The sequence below is a fragment of the Budorcas taxicolor genome, chromosome 1 (assembly GCF_023091745.1).
Source record: "Budorcas taxicolor isolate Tak-1 chromosome 1, Takin1.1, whole genome shotgun sequence".
Taxonomy (NCBI): domain Eukaryota; kingdom Metazoa; phylum Chordata; class Mammalia; order Artiodactyla; family Bovidae; genus Budorcas; species Budorcas taxicolor.
Window position 1 is genome coordinate 189,399,199 of NC_068910.1, and position 20,542 is coordinate 189,419,740.

General features: G+C 42.6%; 1 protein-coding gene across 1 annotated transcript in view; it reads left to right on the top strand.

The window, feature by feature from the left end:
- Window positions 1-20,542, top strand: part of SLC9A9 (solute carrier family 9 member A9) — a 648,823-nt gene that overhangs the window by 304,187 nt on the left and 324,094 nt on the right. Inside the window, exons 7-8 of the mRNA XM_052640419.1 lie at window positions 10,205-10,343; window positions 15,433-15,538. Of these exons, the coding sequence (XP_052496379.1) occupies window positions 10,205-10,343; window positions 15,433-15,538 (245 nt within the window). The remainder of the gene's footprint in view (window positions 1-10,204; window positions 10,344-15,432; window positions 15,539-20,542) is intronic.

A 20,542-nucleotide genomic window follows, 5' to 3' on the forward strand; every position in this document is an offset into this window, starting at 1 on the left:
AAAAAAAAAAGGCAGGGAATAATAAGTATTTTGAGTGTTCAGTCAGTGTTGGAACACCTGACCCCCTTCTCCATTTCAGCCTTGAGGATTAATATTTGGTCTTTCTTGTGCATATTAATGATTATATTTAATTTTAGCTAGCTTTCCATCTTTAGTGACTATTAACCTACTTCTCCATCTTTTTCTATCTATTATGACTAAAAGTTTCATACATCACAGTACTCTTTGGAGCTAAGGTTTCATTAGTAAGGATTAAAGCAACTAAAAGTTGGAAACAGGTTGAAGTTCACATCAGATCATGAGAATTAGTCCCTCTCTCTCTCTCTCTTTTAAATAGGCTCACAGTAGTGGGATTCAAATTCTTGTTTCTGCTTTAGTAAAGGAAGAAAGAAAATGAAATAAGGAGAATATTTGCAAGTGACTTCTATCTTTAAAACTATCTCAAATTCACTTTCCTCCCAATATTAGGTATAAGAAAAAATTTCTCAAAGCCTGCAGACTAATTCAATTCTGACAAGACTTTTCAAGCTAAATTGCAAAGTAATTTAAGATCTCCTTTCAAAGAAAATGCACATATAATTCATAACAAACCTCCTTTAACTCTTCTTCCCTTTTAACCAATTTTAAGCTCAGAGCTCTCTTTGTCACTTTAGAGTTGGAACTTAATGGACCAGAGTCACTTAGGAATCTGTCAAAGACTTTATTCCCTTCTGAAATTTGTAACTGTTCTTGATGTCGCGATCAACCTGGCTCCAACGTAAATCATCGGCGTCTTCTTTGCATCTCCACTGAAGTACTGCCCTTTGCTTGCTGAATGCTCAGCCGTTTCCAGCGGCAGGATCTGAGTAGCACAGAGAAGCAAGTCCCCTATCCCTCACCCGAGAGTTTTGGAAAATGCTGAAAATAGAGAGTCAGTGCTTCTGGGGGCGGGAGGCTCCTCAAGGCCATGTTATCCCACACAGTCTAGTAGTGCATGAATATTCTCCATAGCACCCTGACAGGCAATGCTCTCGTTCTGTGCTTAAGCATCGCCAGTGACAGGGAACTTGCCTTTTGAAGATCCCATTTCAGTTTCCATCAGATCTAAGAGTTAGGAAATTTCTGAAATAGAATATAAAGCTGAAATCCTTCTCCCTCTGATGTTTTACTTGTGGACTTTATCTATCCTTCTGGAAACATAAATATTGAGGCCAGCTCACTGTACCTGTTTCTGCTAAATTCATCATCTATCATTTAAACTCTCCTCCTCGCTTACATCTTCCCCCCACCATCCTGCTCTTCCTCCTGTGAGCTGCTGTGGTTTTTCCAGCTTTCATTCAGATGGTGGTATCCACTCCAGTGAAGAAAGGCCTGGTCTGCTGCAGCCGTGGGAGAGTACAACGAGATCATGCCCACTCCCGTCCAGCTTCCTCTTCTCTTACTAACGCAGCCTTCACCTGGAATGTTCTAAAACATGCTCCCCTACCCTGAACCCTCCGTTAGATGCCCTTTCACCATTAGAGGAAAATCGAAGTCCTAACAATGTCCTGGAAGCTTCCACAAGACCTGGTCCCAGCCCGATCTCAGCCTGTCTCCTACCACTCTTCCGCTGCCCATTTCCCTCTAGCCACCGCCTCTGCTTCAGAGACTAGAAAGCCCTCCCATCGTTTTCATATAGGACTCCATTCAATAGTGCTTTTCAGAGGCTTTCCTGACCACCCTAACTAAACCAGCACCCTCATCACTGCCTCTTCCGTGCTCTCATGCTGCTTCCTTCTCTTTTCTGTCTCTGTCCTTAAATCAAATATCTATTTGCTGAGCTATTTATTATGTTGTTTTCTTCCCTTGAATGTCAGGAACATGAGGTCAGAAGCTTTGCTGTATTTCCTGCTGTATCTTTAGCATCTAGAACAAAGTCTGCACGTAGTAGGTGCTCGAGAAATATTTGTTGGTGGGAAGAATCTGCTAATTCAGTCTGAGATTGTATTATTCTGAGGGCAGCGATGATATACGAACTCATACGTCCCACAGAATTCTCCTTGCCTTTTTTTCTGTTGTGCCAGATATCAAAATGGTATTAGTCAAGCAAGGATTTGGAAAATCACTCTTTGGAGTGAATTTGGATTCTTAGGCAGCAGTCATTAACCAAACAATCCCTTAGACGCTGAAAGAGTTAATTAATGTGCCTCCCCAAACATAGCTCTTTGCCCTACAGGGTCTTTAGCCCTGGGGAAGGTAAAACCCTGGTTCTAACTCAAGCTCAGCACACTTCTGGCCAGAACCTCTTATTATTAAGAGGCAGCTCTTCTAACCTCCCAGGGTGCCTGGAATGCCCCCAATTCCTGAAGTCATTATGTTTTACAGCAGGTTCTCTTGACAGAGCTTCAGCGGCCTTTGGCAGAACATAAGCCAGAATAATGGGCGAGCAGATGCCAGGATGAATTCTGATGTGTACACACAATTCTTGGCCCCATAAAAATCAATTCCTTATTCATTATTAAGCAACTTCTTGAGAAAGGGGAGGTTGGTACAGTTATTAAAAGATAAATAATAGATAAGGATCCACTTGTTTCTTTTTAGGGGGAAGATAAAAATTTTAAACGCAAAATAGCACTGTAATTAGTTTTTCTTCTACATTGTATCTTACCTGTGACACTCAGGGCCAACCAGACAGCAGTTTTACCAATTTCCATCACCCTTCCCTGTTGTATTTCTCCCTAAAATGTATCCTTCAGAGCATAATAACAAGGCAACTCTAGATAGCTAGGGAGAAAAGAAACTAGAAGCACCCAGAATAAAGGTCACAAAATGTGTCAGCCTATGAGCTTTTTCCTGTTTTCCAAATTGGGTGTAAGGAGCAGAACTGAAAACAAAAGTAGCGAAATGCATCCATACTAAAAGGAGTAGCAGGGCTCCCCAGCAGTAAGAAACATATACCTCTCAACAGCCTTCACTGGCAAAAGAATTGGCCTTGTTTCCTCCAATTCCTACCCGATCTTCTTGGTCTCAAATAACTGTATGAAAGGGGGCCTCCTTGGAGAGAGGGCAGTGTTTGAGGTATGAAGCTGTTAGCCCTCCCCATGAGGGAGCTTCCTCTCCCGTAAGTCAAGTGGAAGGAACCCCATTAGAATCACCCAAACAGATGAGGGCTGCCTGCAAGAAGAAGACTTCCAGCTTATCCCCAGCGGAGGAAGCTGCAGAGGGCCTGAGGCCCTCTCAGAACTGAGCAGGGAAGGGAGATCTTGGGTGTGGCTTCTTGGCGTGGGGATGCGGAACACAGGGACTGGCCTACAGATTGCTGAAGGAATCAGCTGGAACCCTCTGTGTCAGCACGGCTCCCTGTTTTGATGTGTCTGGGGAGTGGGCAAGGTCAGCCCACCCAGAGCAGTGGTCCATGGTCCATGGACGGAGTTCGGTGCTGCCCCAAATAGGAGGACTACAGATCAGGAGAAAGGTGAGAGCCACTGATCTGCCCAAGTGGCCCCTAATCCAAGCCGTAGAAAAGGGCTGGGAATGTGTATAGCTGGTGGGGCAGAAGGAAAATTGAGTGGCCCCTGTGGAGTGGCGGGGGGTGGGATTCTTAATAAAATGGAGGTGTCACCATGAGAGCAGGGACCTCCAAGAAAGGGACCAAGCAGGAACAAGAGTGGGATCAGGGACCCTGTCCATGGTGGCCAAGCAAAAGGTGGACAGCTTGGCTCCCGTCCTTCCTCCATGTCTCTGACACCAGGGGGCGCTGGTGCCCAAGAGGGAGTAAAGGGACATCTCCGTCTCTCCTCCCTTTCAAATCATCCTGCTCTCTGCTTTAGAATATTCTGCAGGGAGAAGAATCTTGCTTTGAAGATTTCGGTTTTAAGCTAGACAGCACTAGTTTAGATAACTGAAAGGAACTGAATAATGGAATTTGACCAAGACATCATTAATAGAACTATATATCCAGCACAAAGAAGGATTTGATATAGTACAATTGGAAGTAGTGATTAGAAAAAAAAAAAAATCCTATATATGTCCCAACTAATCAAGAACTCTGTAATAAACTTGGGCCAGTGGTTTAAATATTTTCTGTTATGGATTAAAGACTTGGCAGAGAAAACGGAAGTGCATTTGGTACATCTTTGGGTATGGTAATCATCTTCCCATTTTTTTCTTGATGACTTTCATAGAAATTCTAAAAGGAATGCAATCTATTTGTTTAAAACTTTCCTTTTAAAGTTTTAAAGGGGCATTGATTCATGTTAACAGGAGAAGTGAGACTGAACTGGGAGACACAGAAGTAGATTGTTGCAATCAGACACTCAGGACCGTGAGTGGCTTGTGGGAGCTGGGAGGACCAGTCAGAGGGATAGCATCTTTAGGAAAGAATGGCTGCCTGGGAGCTTGAGGTTGTTGAGTAGTGTCTTTAATTATGGGGGAAATAATTTCGCAGTAGCAGTGACAAGTAACAGGAGGGAGTGGTGATGGAGACTGGGTGGTCTTGAAAAGATTGTAAGAAACAGGAGAGATGACTCAGTAGGATCCAGAGTGGGGAGATGCACTGCATTTTGGAAGGGGTCATTGGCAGCAGGGATGGTGGTTCCATTTACAGACTGCTTTCCGTACATGATCTCATCGTCACTCTCAGCTCGATTGCAACACTTTTCCCCCTGCTTCCTCTTCTTCTTTCTTCTCCTCCTTACCTCTTTCTCTTTCTTCCTCATCACTGGCATTTACTGAGAACATGCACCACATTCCATTATATACAAAACAGTTTGTAAGATCAAATGATACCTGATACCCAGAGATTCTAGACCAGGGACTAGTCAGTGTGAGACAGTTAATGGCATCTCAGTTCTAATTTGCTTGAGGTAGTACTGATTGGACATCTAGTTTGGGATACTTCTTTTAGAACTAAACCAATCTCTCAGTTCAATAGAAAGAGACAGAGGGAAAGAACAGACGATGAAGAAGGACAAGAAGAAGCAAAAGGAGGAAGAGGATGCAGGGCAAGAAGAGGACAAAGTAAAAAGAGGAGGAGGAGGAGGGGTTGTTTGAAGAAGGATGACTTACCTAAGAAATGCTTATCTAGTTTTGACTTTGTGCCAGGTACCATTTCAAATGCTTTATAAACATTAATTGATTGAATTCTCATAGCAACCTTATGTGATAGGTCTATTTATTATTGCCATCATTTTATTATCATTTTTAATCATCATCATAAGAAACTGAAGGGCATATAGTCTAAGTAATTTGGTCAAGGTCACACAGCCGGTAAGTGGCAGAGTCGAGATTCACACCCAGATCTCAGATTCAGGTACGATGCTCTTAACACTACCTAAGCTGCCAGAGGGTTCCCTGTATGAACGTCGGAAAGATGAAAAGATGGGTTGTTGAGAACACTGGAGTCTCAGTCATCTCTGTGAACCTTAAATGATACAGTGAGCACTGTGATCCTTATTCATGTTGCTCTCTTCAAAGGAATGTAGGCTATTTAATCCATTTCAAAAATTTTGAATAAAAGATACGCACATTTATTTCTGAGACTGGATGCAATACATGATCATCAAACTAGTTTTTGCTGAATAATCTGTTCCTGAACAGAATGAATCAATAACCTGGCCTTATTTCCAATTTAGAAGATGAATATTTAAACACCACTGTGTAGTTCTGGTCATGTTATTTTCAAGGATATTGGTTGTATCCAACTCAAATATTCTTTTCCAGAAATCTGCATATCACAGATCTACCTTCACCAGATTATGCTATAAACAGTGCATCTTCAGAGTGGTGTCCCATACAGCAAGCACCACAAAGTCCAGTTCTTCTTCCCCACCTCTTCCCAGTCTGGTATTTGCATCCACTAATGGTTCAACTGGCTCCCTTGGTGCACGGGAGGAGGGATTTACTTTTTAAGTTCAAAGTGCTGAAACCAGCAGTAGGGCTGGCTGGAACGTGATCGTCCTTCCTGTGTCAGACTGAGGTTGGAAAACTACACACACTACCCAAACCCTTGGTTGTTTCTGAAAACACCCTCTGTAGCTGCTGCTCCGTAATCTAGAGGCTTTGTGTTGCAGCTGAAAACTGGAGCCCAGAAAGATGCCTCCTTTGCCAGGGCGTCAAATCTGGAGGAATAATTTCCTAAAATCCGGGCAGTCAGAAGAAATTCAACATCCCTGGGCTATAAGGCCCCTTCTTTCTTGGCCTCATCTCTCACCAGAAGCCAAAGAGTTTTGCCTGAAGATTGTCCTCGGTGAAACCTGGAGAGATGTGACTCAAGCTCGGTGTACTGGCCTGTCCTTGTCCTGGAGCACATCGTTGTCCAGGCTGCTGAGGATGCTCCTCTCCTCCTTCATCCATGGAGCCAAGAGCTCCACACAAAACCAACTAGCATCACTTCTATGGCCATTTCCGCCCTCGAGACCCTTCCATTCCCATGCAGAAGCGACTAGGTCCTCTGCAGCACTGTGTGGGTGGAGGGGAGCCACACCCCATCAGCCCATACCTGGAACCGAGGCCTGGTTCAGCCTCTGCACTCTGCTGTCTGTCATTGTGAGCCTGCGGACGGTCTTAGCACGATGATGATGGGCAACATTCTTTGAGAGTCTTATTTTTTGTGCACACCATCAGCACTCAGTGAATGGCCCTACAACCCATAAGATAAATATGTAGGAGTTTGGGGTTTTTTTCATCTCATTTATTTATTTATTTATTTATTCTTGGTCTTGTAGCATGTGGGATCTTAGTTCCCTGACCAGAGATCGAACCTGTGCCCTCTGCAGTGGAAGTGCAGAGTCCTACCCACTGGGTACCCTAGGGAAGTCCATATATATATATATATGTGTGTGTGTGTGTGTTTAAATATACCTCATATCCTCGCACACTTCTGGAGCATAAGTACTACTCTGTCCATTTCATAGACTTTGAAACAGAACCGGAGTGATGAAGTAACTCACCCAAGGCCATACAGCCAAGAAGGATCAGATCTTTGAAGCTCAAGAATCTCAAGTGTCCCCTTCAGGCTTGAATTGATGATCTTAAAAGTAACCACAACAGGACAACATATTGTTGCTGTTCAGTCTCTCAGTCCTGTCCGACTCTTTGCAACCTCATGGACTGCAACATGCCAGGCTCCCCTGTCCTTCACTATTTTCATTATATCTACATATTGTCAATTCAATGCCTAATAAAAATCTGTAGATGATGATTTATTTTAAAGACGACTCATTTTGGCGAGACTCCCCTCTTCCTGCATTTCTTCCTTGTTCCCCTCTGACTTCCAGTCAGCCTGCCCTCATTTCCTCAGACTTTATATAGTATGCCATGGGCCTGCGTCCTAGGCATACAAAGAACAAGACCCAGGCCAGACCCCACAAAGCTTAAGTGCTGGAGCAGAAGCCAGACACAAAAGCAGGTTGCCAGGAGAAGCCCCATCTCTTGCTTGCTCGTAGAATGGGAGAGAGGGTGCTGTCGCCCCCACACACAGCATGTTCTGCACTCTGCCCGTACTTGTGAGGGCGCTGCCCGAGTCCCATCCAGGCATGAAATGTAAGGCTCTGATACCTGAACTCCAATTGCTCTTATATCACAGCCACACTCAGCTATGCTGACGCGGGTTTAGGTTTTCCTCCTAACAAATCACTTTCGCAAGGTAGAAAGAAGAAATCTACATTTGGAACTTAGTGACTATAGATCTTTATTTCCCTGACTCTTAGTTTCTGTATTTTATTTTTTAAAAAGGCAAGCATGTAAGAATTAAAGATTTTAAAATTTAAAAAAAAAAATCTATTAAAAAAAAAAAAAAGGCAAGGGGAGGAAAGATAAACATACGCGCCCTAATTACCTGGCAGAGCTGTTACCAGATCAAGCACAGTTATGAGGCAGGCATAAGAGGACTAAGCATTATGTAAATGTGAGGGCTTTGTGTATATTCTTAACGTGGGGTTTAAAGTTTTGAGTGATGCCATCTACCTGCCTTTACCCTCCACCAGGGCGCATACACGTGCTCCCAGTCTCCTGCCATAACTCTGTGCTTCTACCTTTCTTGTTGTTTAGTCACTTTTTGCTTTTTTTGCAACCCCATGTACTGTGTAGCCCACCAGGCTCCTCTGTCCATGTGATTTCCCAGGCGAGAATACTGGAGTGGGCTGCCATTTCCTCCTCCAGGAGATCTTCCAGACCCAGGGATCGAACATGCATCTCCTGTATTGATGGGCAGATTCTTTGCCATCTGAGCCACCTGGGATTCTACCTTTACACACCCTCAATTCTCTGACTCCTTCTTTGCTACCACTCCAGTGGGAATGGCACTGGGAATGGCAACCCACTCCAGTATTCTTGCCTGGGAAATCACATGGACAGACCAGCATGGCAGGCTGTAATCCATGGGGTTGCAAAAGTCAGACATGACTGAGCAACTAACACTTCAGTTTTGCATTTGAATAAAAATGAGTTGGTTTAAAAACAAACATTACATAAATAATCATACAGAATATGGCCAAAAAATGTGATGGTGCTACTTCAAGCTGGGGAAGCATCAGGACAGAGAAAACACTTCTGGGGAGTGTGAAGGTGAAGATGGGGGTGGAGAGATGCTTGTTCTAAGGATCAGATTTGCTGGGAGCAACCTTAGGAATTAATAGAATTATTTACAAAAGAGTGACTGTGCAAAAACCTGTGTTTCAAAGGCAGACTACAACTGAAATGTTTTCTCGTCACTATCATTTCTTCATTGAAATGAAGAAATATGTTCATATCAACTCACACACACACAGCTGTGGACACTGAATTTCAGAATGCCCATGGGTTTTACACCCTTTCCCAGGACTGTCAGCCACAAAGGACCCAAATGTGGGTTTGCGTTTCCTTTTTCCTGCAAAGCACAACACTTTACGAAAAGAAAAACACTTCAAAGGCAATCCCTTTCTCGCATACATTTCAGGGCTCCATTTGAGATCCACATTTATCTTCCTTATCCAATTACGTGATCAAAGCAGAAGTGTTTGGCCTACTTTGGGGGTTTAAAGACATCCAGGGAAAAACTAGAAACATTTAAAACTACCTTTTTTATGCCACACATTTTCCTGGAGGAGAACTGGAATCCACTTTCCCTGCTCTCTCTTAACTCTCTTAGTCTCCAGACACAAAAAGTCAGGTCAGAGAGTTAAGATACTTTAATTGTCCAAGCCATAAAAGATTCAGTTACATCTCTGTAAATACCTGTCTAATCTCAAGCCAGTGTGTCTGGTATCCTCTTTGCTCTCTACAGGGCTACAAAGTTCCTTCCAGAAGCTGCTGAGAAACTCTTGCTTTTGTCTGATTAGTTTTAAAGAACTTGTATTAAAATAAAAATAAAAAAACCTGAAAAGGGACTTTACTAGTCTCCCCAACACTGCTGGTTCTAGCACATCTGTCGTGTTAATGCTACAGGATGGAGCTCATGTTTCCTAAAGTAGGTCACACCTTGTCCTTTACATCAACACTGTAGGATGTGAGGCCCTGGCTGAAAAAAAACAGCAAACATGACGTCTTCAAAAATATTTCAGTGAACAAACCACCTATTGGTGGATTGATTCTTCTCTGTGGATATAAATCTGTTGTCAGCCCCCAGAATCGGGGCATAAAAGATGACCTCAGGCAGCTGCTGCCATTTGTTTCGGTGGGAAAATGAGGGTTTTGTCTCTCCCCAGAGGTTAATCCTGTGATGCTCTGAATGTCGTCTGGGCTCTGTTTCTGAAGGGTTACACTGGAGAGGAGCAATGCTTTGTGGTTTATGACAAGATCACGGCAGAATATTTTGTGCATGCTGTGATTTGTATTGCCCATTTGTGCACAGGCCATAAAAGTGCACTTTTTATCAGGAACATTTGTGAATATATAACAGCACCGAAGACATATGGCCACTAAATAATTCACAGTTATCTATCTCCTCAGCAGATTCTATCTATACCTACCATGTTTTAATGCCTAGTTTGCTCAGAAACAATATTCTTTACGACCCTTCCAATATAAAAATGTTTACTGACTGGCAACAATATATGGATACCAGGGGATTGGGCTGTAAGGAACGGGAAAGCTTTCTGCCTTCTCCGCCTCTCCTTGTCCTCATCTGTTGCCACTGAATGCTTCCAACCAGCACCTAACCTCATAGGAGAAGGTGTCTTTCCCAAAATTGGGTGCTAAATTCTGACTTCTGGTGTTTGGGCCTTGAGATGGGAGTCCCTGACTAACCTTCACCCTCTTCTCTTTTCAGTTCTATATCCATTTACAGTCCCAAGGAGAATCCAAACACATTTGATGCCGCAGCATTTTTCCAGTCCGTGGGGAATTTCCTGGGGATCTTCGCCGGCTCATTTGCCATGGGGTCTGCATATGCTGTTGTCACGGCACTGATATCCTTTGTCTGTGTGTGGGAAGCTGGGGACTGTTAAGAGCAGGCAATATCCTTGGGATGTTTCTGAGGACTAACAAACTCCAGACCAGGAAATGGCTAGACAGTCTTATCCAAGCGTAGTACAGCGCCACTGGGGCCATCTTGATTCTGAAGCATAGGCTGATACCAGTGGAAGAGTGGCCCAGGCTCTTTTCCTGCCAATTCTAGCACTGCTCATACTGTCTGATCCCAGGATATCAACAGTCTTTAAAAATTCCCACCTAAGAATACAGGTGGCCAGGGGGATATCAGGCTTGGCTATATTAAGATCAAGAGGAAGAAGTGAATATCCAATGTCAAGAATAAAATAGGATTGACTCAAGAGTGACTTACTAAGTATTCTCTGCATCCTTTTTAAACTCGTATCAATCACTAGTTCAGAGGGTTGGCTGAGTCAAGAATCACTGTGGGTTTAAACGAGCATCCATAGCTATTTTATGGAAGAAGAACAGCAAGCAACTTAGAAATGATGCTTGCCATATCCAGGCAATTATGTCATCCTACTCTCTCTTTTTCAATAGAGGGGCGGGAGGATGGGTAGAGTTTCTAGAGAACTTGAGTCAGGGAAAGAAGCTTGTCTGGTGGTCTCCTCACTCACAGCAGTTACATGGGACAAAAATGTCAGATTCTAGGAGGAACCAGAAGGCTAATGTCAAGTATGTGGGCTTAACAGAGTCCAGAGAGAGGAGGCAGGGCAAAGGATTAGAGATCTTGGGGAAAAGGGAAGGACTAAAGAAGAATGGTGGAAGAGGGGTCAGGGATCAAGGCAAAGAAAGCAAAATGTTGGACTCTTTTTCCATGAGGACTGACCCAACAGTTCACTGAGCAACTGCTAAAAGCCCAGGTTCTACTAAAGCTTTCTCAGGTAAGTCAGAATATGAATAAAACATGGACCCTGCCTCCAACTAATGACAGGCTTGGAAAGACAAGCTCTACAGAAAGAGTTGGATAGAAAGTGAGTGCTAAAGCTGCAGCCACCTTATTATGGTTATAAAAATATAAGGATGATGCCACCATATCTGGAAAAGTCCAGTAGACTCTTGGCCAATCTGATGATTCTGGAAAATAACCTGAAAAGCAGTATTTACATGCAGGGTGGGACTTAGGCTTGACCTGAAAGATAGGTAAGATGCAGGCAAAGACCACATAGGTGATTCACGAGAAGATCAGCATTCACAAAGGTCAGGAGTGGGGGACCGTGGGGGGCACTGACATGACCTATAGCAGTTGTCTCAGAGAGGGCCTTAGAGCTCGGGCTGGTGTGCAGTGCAAAATAAGCAGACACAAGTGCAGAGAAGTCAGCTTGTGGAGTACCTTGGAGGGCCACTCTCTATAGTCCACAGTAGGCAACTGAAGTTTTCTCCAAGGATCATGACACACTGAAGGTCTTGTGTTTAAAACATAAATAAGGAACTGGTATGAAGAATGAATGAGAAGAGGAAGAGTGAAATCAAAGAAAACTGTGATAATGACCTGTAGGAGAAAGTCAGAAAGGAGGTCAACGTAGAAGACCCTCTAGGACTCAGTGATTGGTTGGTTCTATGAGATAAACAAGAGGAGAAAATCAAAAGACGACCCCAAAGTTTTGTCCTGGAAACCCTGGAGAATGTCAACTCCATTGACAAAAATAAGTCAGAATAGGTAGGGTTGATTTCCAACAAAAAAAACGCAATGATTAACAATCTACCCAGTACTGGTGATACGTCAGGCCCCCTCCTACTTGTTTTACATGTAATACCTCATTTAATCTTCACAATGGTCATATCACACAGATGCTATTTTTCCTGGGGAAAAAAAAAAGCTTAGACAGCATAAGCCCAAGGTCATGCAACTAGGAAGTAGAGCCAAGGTCAAACCCAGGGAATGAAACCAAGAGACAGACCGTGCCCAGACCACACTCTTGATCACTACTCCTCTTTTTTTTTCCCTCATAATCATTAAGGGGAATTACAATGGAGGTCACATGTTGTTTGGAGTAGAGAAATACTAATGATGACAGTAATGATAATGAGGAACTAAAGAGCCTCTTGATGAAAGGGAAAGAGGAGAGTGAAAAAGCTGGCTTAAAACTCAGCATTCAAAAAACAAAGATCATGGCATCCAGTCCCATCATGGCAAATAGATGGGAAAACTGGAAACAGTGACAGACTTTATTTTGGGGGCTCCAAAATCACTGCAGATGGTGACTGCAGCCATGAAATTAAAAGATGCTTGCTCCTTGGAAGAAAAGCTATGACCAACCTAAACAGCAAAAAAGGAGACATTGCTTTGCCAACACAGATCCATCTAGTCAAAGTTATGGTTTTTCCAGTAGTCATGATGGATTTGAGAGCTGGACCATAAAGTAGGCTGAGTGCCAAAGAACTGATGCTTTTGAACTGTGGTGTTGGAGAAGAGTCTTGAGAGTCCCTTGGACTGCAAGGAGATCAAACCAGTCAATCCTAAAGGAAATCAGTCCTGAATATTCATTGGAAGAACTGATGCTGAAGTTTAAGCTCCAATACTTTGGCCACCTGATGCAAAGAACTGACTCAATGGAAAAGACCCTGATGCTGGGAAAGACTGAAGGCAGGAGAAGAAGGGGATGAAAGGATGAGATGGTTAGATGGCATCACTGACTTGATGCACTTGAGTTTGAGCAAGCTCTGGGAGTTGGTGATGGACAGGGAAGCCTGATGTGCTGCAGTCCATGCGGTCGCAAAGGGTCGGACATGACTGAGCGACTGAACTGAACTGAATAATAGTGAGATAGTTAGGTAGCATCACCAACTCAACGGACGTGAGTCTGAGCAAACTTCGGGAGATAGTCAAGGACAGGGAAGCTTGGCATGCTGAAGTCTGTGGGGTTGCAGGGAGTGAGACAAAACTTAGCGACTGAACAATAGTAATGATCACAACATTTTGTGAATGTCTAGCATGTGTCTTTATATATATCTCCTCATTTGAATTTACCCTATAAGACAGATTATTATTATTCCTGTTTTATACATAAGGAAATTAAGTATTCATAGCTCACTCTGAGTCACATGTCAGTCATAATGGGCATGATATTAATATCATCTTATATATCTTGAGAATCTTACCAAGTGCCACCCATTATCTTTTATATTTTGCATAGATTATCTCAGAGAGTTTTTATAAGAATCCTGGCAAGGAGATACTATTATTCTCTCAATTTTCAGCTGAAGAAACTGATGCATAATTTTAGACAACTTGTCCAAGGCCATATAGCTAGGACATTTTAGAGCCAGGACTTAGACCCAGGCTTTCATCCCCAGGGATGGCATGAAGCAGAAGAGCTGAGATTGGAACTTTTCTCTGCCTGATGTGCAGGAAATGTATGAACACATAAGTGAGCAGATTTTGATAAGAGAAGGAAAAAATTCCTGGAGACTGGAAGTCTGCCCTGACATTGGATCAGATCTGGGGAAAGGGGTGCTCCTCCTGATAAAGAATTGCTTCCACATCCTTACTGAATCTCTTTCCAGAAAAGAGGTTTCACAAAACAAATTCACTTAAATTACACTAATTTAAAAACTTACACATCCCTTGTCACATGCCAGGCACTCTTCTATATACCTAGAAGGTAGGTTGTACTACTTGTGCCCATTTTCAGATATGGGAACCAAAGCACAGTGTGGCCAAGGTACACATCTAAGCCGATACAATGAATATGAGCCCATCTAGAGTTGCCTTCTAGAGGTCACGCTCCCAACCATGATATAATCCTGGTATTGTATGCTTTCTAAGACTTTACAAAACATTTTTAATACTGTCATCTCATGTTACTCTTCACACTGTGGGGATAGGTATTATTCTTATTCCAGTTCACCTTGGATACAAATAAGGCTCAGAGAGGTTATCATACTGCTCAGAAATCACACAGCCAGTGACTGGCAAAGCCGGGACTCAAACCCAGATGTTGCACTCCAGAGGTCATGCTTTTTGCTGGCAACCCACTCCAGTACCCTTGCCTGGAAAATCCCATGGACGGAGGAGCCTGATAGGCTGCAGTCCATGGGGTCGCTAAGAGTCCTACACAACTGAGCAACTTCATTTTCACTTTTCACTTTCATGCATTGGAGAAGGAAATGGCAACCCACTCCAGTATTCTTGCCTGGAGAATCCCAGGGACAGAGGAGCCTAGCGGGCTGCCGTCTATGGGGTCGCACAGAGTCGGACGCAACTGAACAGACACAGCAGCAGCAGCTGGCTGCTAAACATCTCTTAAGGTGGAATCTCCCTTAGATTCTTATTCCAGAAACAAAATCGCAATGTCACATTTTCTTGTCTGTCAGGGCATTTTCTGCCTAATGGTGGATACAACTGCAGTTGTAGCCCTTTACCATCGATCACATACTCCTAATCATCTCCCCATAGCCCATTCTCTGCAAGGCTCAAATCACTGTGCCTTTGTTCTATTTGCAATTTATAGATGATTGGCCAAGTGTCTTCTTGGCCAAAATGAACAACTGCCTGCCAAAGGGCATCTTGCTTGACTTAGAGATAATACACATTTTCCTCTGTCCTACTTATGCAGAGAGAGCCTGGGCAGCTTCCCCATCACTGAACAAAAATGCTCCTCCTGATCCAGTTTCCATCCTGAAGAGAAAAGGCTCTTCAGGTGATCTGTCCATAGACCAGCATTCCTGGGGAGCAGTGGCCTGGGAGGCCACTCCTGGGAGTGTGGACTGGCTGGCAGTATCTCCACGAGACATGTTCCTTGACTATTTTCCCAGATCTGCCAGTCTCCTGAAGGGCACACCCAAAGGGTTGAGGCCAAATTTAAGGGGTTTTGTGTCTCCACTTCATCCTCTTAATAAGACATCTTTTTTAATCTCAAGACCACTTTGCGTTTTCACAGCCGTGTTCAGCCCCCAAAGAAGCATGACTCATGCAGGCCTTCAAAGGGAGTCTCAGCGAGAGAAACAGTCAGGTCTAAGAATCGGTTCTCTCCTCTAAAACTATCACCACCAGAGTTTTTCTCAGCCAAGAGGGAGATTCATTCATTAAAGCAGTTGTTGTTTCCCTTAACGCCTCTTTGTCACTTGACCAAATTTACCAAACTGTGCGAGTTCCCCATGCTGGAAACGGGCCTGTTTTTCCTCCTGTCTTGGAGCGCCTTTCTGTCTGCAGAGGCCGCTGGCCTAACAGGTCAGTGCTTCGTCCTGGGCAGCCCACCGGATGTGTGAATACCTGTGTTTCCCGCCCCTCACCAAGCTCCCCTCCCTGACCCTGCAGGAGGTGAAATGGATTGTGTCAGAATCAGCCTCTCCTGGAAGGGAAAAAAAAAAATGCATCCATTTTATGACCGCTCAATCGGAAGTCTCCAAAGTGCCGCTTCCTCTTCTCTCCTTGCTGGTCAGGAAGGGGACGTTGAAATCTACGAATGACAGATGTACGGATGGTTGGTTTTACACGTAGCAGCCTCCGCTCAGAGTGTGAAGGGACGCACGGCTGCTTTGTGGAAATGAGTGCTGGCTTTCCATCGGCTGTTAACAGCGACGCCCACGTAGGCGGTCTCTCCGGGTGTACGCCTCGCCACACCCAACGGTATTTAAAAATCTCTGCCTACGTTCGGGGCAAAGAAAATAAGGAGCTGACGCGGTGGTTTCGGTTCAGTGTCTCTTATCGTAGAAGGTCTGTATGTAGAGTCCTCTGAGATGGAACGGTCGATGCAGAAAGAGGCAGTCCCTAAGGTCCCCCGGGGGAGTGGGGAGGCCCGCGGGCGGGGGCCCGCAGCTTGCATCCCGTATCTGAATTCTGCAATTAGATTGCCTTTCTGCAATAGCGAGGGTTTACGCTTGGGTAGCTGCAACGATTGGGTGCTTTTCCATGTAGAAGAATCACCGTGGCTCTGAGCAAAATGTCGGAGCTATTTCTTTCCTTTGGCCTAGTCCCCTCCTTCTCCCGGGTTTGAGTCCTGGATCCCTCGCTGTTCACTACATCTAAATTGATCAGGTGGTGAGACCCCACCCCCGAAAGCGCTAACTGGGAATAAGGTATGCCGCCAGGGGTACTCGCATTTTAATAGGTGGTACTTTAAGGGTAAATAATAATAAAAGTTGATATAGAGAAAGCTTACAATGAGTCAGGTGCTGGCTAACTGCCTTTCATGGATGTTCACATTAATTTACAGAAAGACCCAACATTAGGGACCGGTTTACTTGGCCAAGAGCCAGTGGAGGCGCTGGGATTTCAGACTAGATCTAATTCCAGAGCCTGGGCTCATGGGCACCAAGCACTGCTACCTTGAATGAAATTATATCTTTGGAATATGAGGCAGGCCTTCAAGAGGAGGAAGATATTTGGGGTCCCAGGGGCCTGCCTGGTCCCCTTGCTTCTAGGCTGGTTTGGGCTTTCCTGTGAAAACCATGGCAGATCTTTTTTTGTAATGATAATCTGTTGCTCCAGGCCTCTGACCCACCTTACCTCATAGCCACAGGGAACCAGGCTGTTTCCACAGGCTTTGAGAGTATTTGTTGCTGATACAAACAGCCACCTGCCAGCCTTTATGACACTATAAACAAGACTACATTACCAGAGTCCACCCAACCAGACCATGTATCATTCCAAACCATTCTGACACAACATCCATTGTATTGGAGCTTTCTTTGCCTTGTTATTAGAAAGGTTGCTAAAGAGCTTATGCATTGCAAAGAAAATGGATACTTAGTGTTTCTTAAATGAAATAATGGAGTGAAAAGTTTACATAGGTCATTCGAAAAGTTGTTCCCTTTCCTCCGCATTCTATGCCCTTTTCAGCACTTAACATGGTGTAAAATAATGTAAGCAATGTTAACAATAAGAATACATATTTGACCTTCTGAAAAGGTAAAGTATCTTAACTCACCTGGTATTTTTTAGTCTACAGTTTAACATTGTAATAGAACACACAAACATATACACGCATATCCCAATGCCTAAGATCGTTTTGTGTGTGAAAATTGTCTTACTATTTCGTGATCCAAGTCAGCAAGATCATGTTTTCTTAACTAATTTTAAGATTATGGTCCATGTATAAATTATTGATTTATCTGCGCCTTGCTCTCTTGCTACACTTTGGACCTGATATCCTTATTGGATACTATGCAGACCTCGTCTAAAGAGCCAGTGTCATGAGTTGAGTGGATGCATGCATGGGCTTTAGTAGCAGAAAGACCCAAATGCCCACAGCTGTACCCAGGGGAGCACTTAACCAGGACAGGACTTCAGGTTAAGCAACAAGTTGGACAGGTGTTTGATACAAATCAAACTTTTTAAGTGTGAGCATTTTGTACTGCTAAAGACCAAGCCTTGTTTAGTCCATATTACTTATGCGTTTGTTTATTATTTGATCCCTGCCTCTTTCTAAATTGGCTTAGAGGCAACTCATAACATGAGCCATGCATATCATGGGACCATTTAGTTGAGGCTAGACACTCAAGTGTTTTGGAATAGAGTCGTTCTGCAAAATGAGACAGCTGTTCATTGCTGTGGTTTGGCAATAAATATGGCTCTGAGCTTTCTGGCAGCCAAAGCCAAAAGAGAAACATGAGTGGTACAGGAATAACACAGTATTATAAAAGGAAGTCACAATTATTTATAAAAATGAGTATGCTTTTTTTTTCTAAAATTTTAGGTGAATTTATCACACACATCTTTATATAAGGGCCTTTGAGCACCATAACAGACAATGTATTGTTTTAGGAAAGATGGAGATCTGTTCTTTATGTAGTCATTTCTCATATCAACCTTCAATAAAATCTGACAGTGTGGTATTAAATTACAATTCCCTGGGGATATTTCATGTAATAAGAAAACCCTTTCAGTTCTAATCCACAAGTAAACTAATATAATACAAAGCTAAAAATATAGAAAATTTTTCAAAAAGTGCTTAATGAATAAACATATGATGATGAATATAGTGAATGAAATGGAATAAGGTATAAAGAGTGTATGAGTTTCTGCAGTAGTAACCAACCATCCTGGGGCTGTGTATGGGTTCCCTAAGAATACCTCATGTATGTCCTTGAAACGGTGCTTACACACAATAGTTTCTCAGCAGAATTCCCCCAGCCCTGACATTGCTAGGTGGGGGCTAGAAGATGCCTACCAAGTGAGCACCCCCACATCACTGCTTTTATTGGTTCCACAGATTGAGTTTTCATCTAAGATTTTATTTGGGGGAAAAAAAGGATTTTTGTTGCTTTAAACAGAATAATATTTAAAAAAAATTTTTTCTTACTACCAAGATAAGGCATTTTCCTTGTAGAAAATTTGGAAAATATAGATTTACTGAAGGAAATAAAATTAGAGTTACCTGTATTCTCACTGCCTATTAATAACTATTGTTAGTATCTGTCTGAATTCATCTAATTATATGCAAATATTAGCATATATACATAATTAAATATATGCAAGGGCTTCCCTGGTGGGTCAGTGATAAAGAATCCACCTGCCAATGCAGGAGACTTGGGTTCCATCCCTGGGTCAGGAAGAGCCCCTGGTGAAGGAAATAGCAACCCACTCCAGTATTCTTGCCTGGGAAATCCCATGGACAGAGGATCCTGGTGGGCTACAGTCCCTGGAGTCACAAAGACTTGGACACAACTGAGCATACACACAATATGTGTATGTAACTGTATTTTTATTTTTAAATAGTGATTTTTTTCACTTGGCAATTTTATAGTGAATATTTTCATGATATTAAATATTCTTCTATATTATTTTTTCTGGCTGCCTAGTATCATACTGAAAGTGTTAGTCACTCAGTTGTGTCTGACTCTTTAGGACCCCATGCACTGTACCCATCAGTTTCCTCAGTTCATGGAATTCTCCAGACAAAAATACTGGAGTGGGTAGCCATTCTTTTTTCTAGGGGATCTTCCCAAACTTAAACCTGGATCTCCTGCATTGCAGGCAGATTTTTTACCTTCTGACCCACCATGGAAGCCCCACTATAATATATTAACTTGCTATAATTTATTATATTAACCTCTTGATCATTTATAGTTTTCAACATTATTAATATGATTGCTGTGATCATCCTTTCAGCTTGATATATAAACTTCTATTTATATAACTACCTAAAAATAAAAATCCTGGGTTAATGAAAATGCTAAAATTTTAATGTCTTGGAAAAATACATCCAAGTTATCCTTCAGAAAATTTGTATTCCTTTATACTTCCACCAACAATGTAAGAGAGAGCTCATTCACTCACATCTTCACCCCCTGAACTCATATTCCCTCCTGCTAATTTGATAATCAACCTCCATTTCATTCTGATTTAAATTTATATATTTTTACTGAGGAAAGGATTTTAATTATATGTCATCATTGGCAATTTATATTCCTCCCTTGGTGAACTACCTGTTTATGCCCTTTGTCCTTTTTTTTCTACTGAAGTGTTTATCTTTGTCACATTAAATTTTAAATGCTCTTTATTGATTCAAAAATATTAACTGTTGACTATCTTGTAGACTACAAATGCTCTCCATTCATGGTTTTGTCTTTTAAATATATTGTATTTTGTTTGTTTACATAAGGGAAAATTTTGGTTTAGACATTTTGAAGGTTCATATGGTTTAATTTTTTCTTTCCTTAGTAAGTTCCAAGTTTTATTAATTTCTGCTCTTTGTTGTTGTTTAGTCGCTAAGCTGTGTCTGACTCTTTTGCAACCCCATGGACTGTAGCCCTCCAGGCTCCTCTGTCCATGAAATTCTCCAGGCAAGAATGCTGGAGTGGGTTGCCATTTACTTCTCCAGGGGATCTTCCTGATCCAGGGATTCAACCTGCATCTCCCACATTGGCAGGCAAATTCTGTACCACTGAGCCACTAGAGATACAATTTCTGCTTAAAAAGCCCAATATTATTAATAATAATTTTTACTTTATTTTAATATGTGTTTTGGTTTTTTTTCGCATTAGAATCCAAACTGGAATTTGTTTTGATGTGAGGAATATGAGATGTGAGATATAGCAAGGATTTGATTTTCTTCCTGGATTGTTATTCACTCATCCTAATACCTATCAACCTTAACCTATGAGTTTTTAACATAATGTCCATGTATGCAGGTACATATATGTGTATATATGTTCTGGCTTTCTGTTATTCCACTGAGCTTTTAGTCTTCACTGAGTTCATCATTTCAGCTCCATGGTTCATTTTAATGGC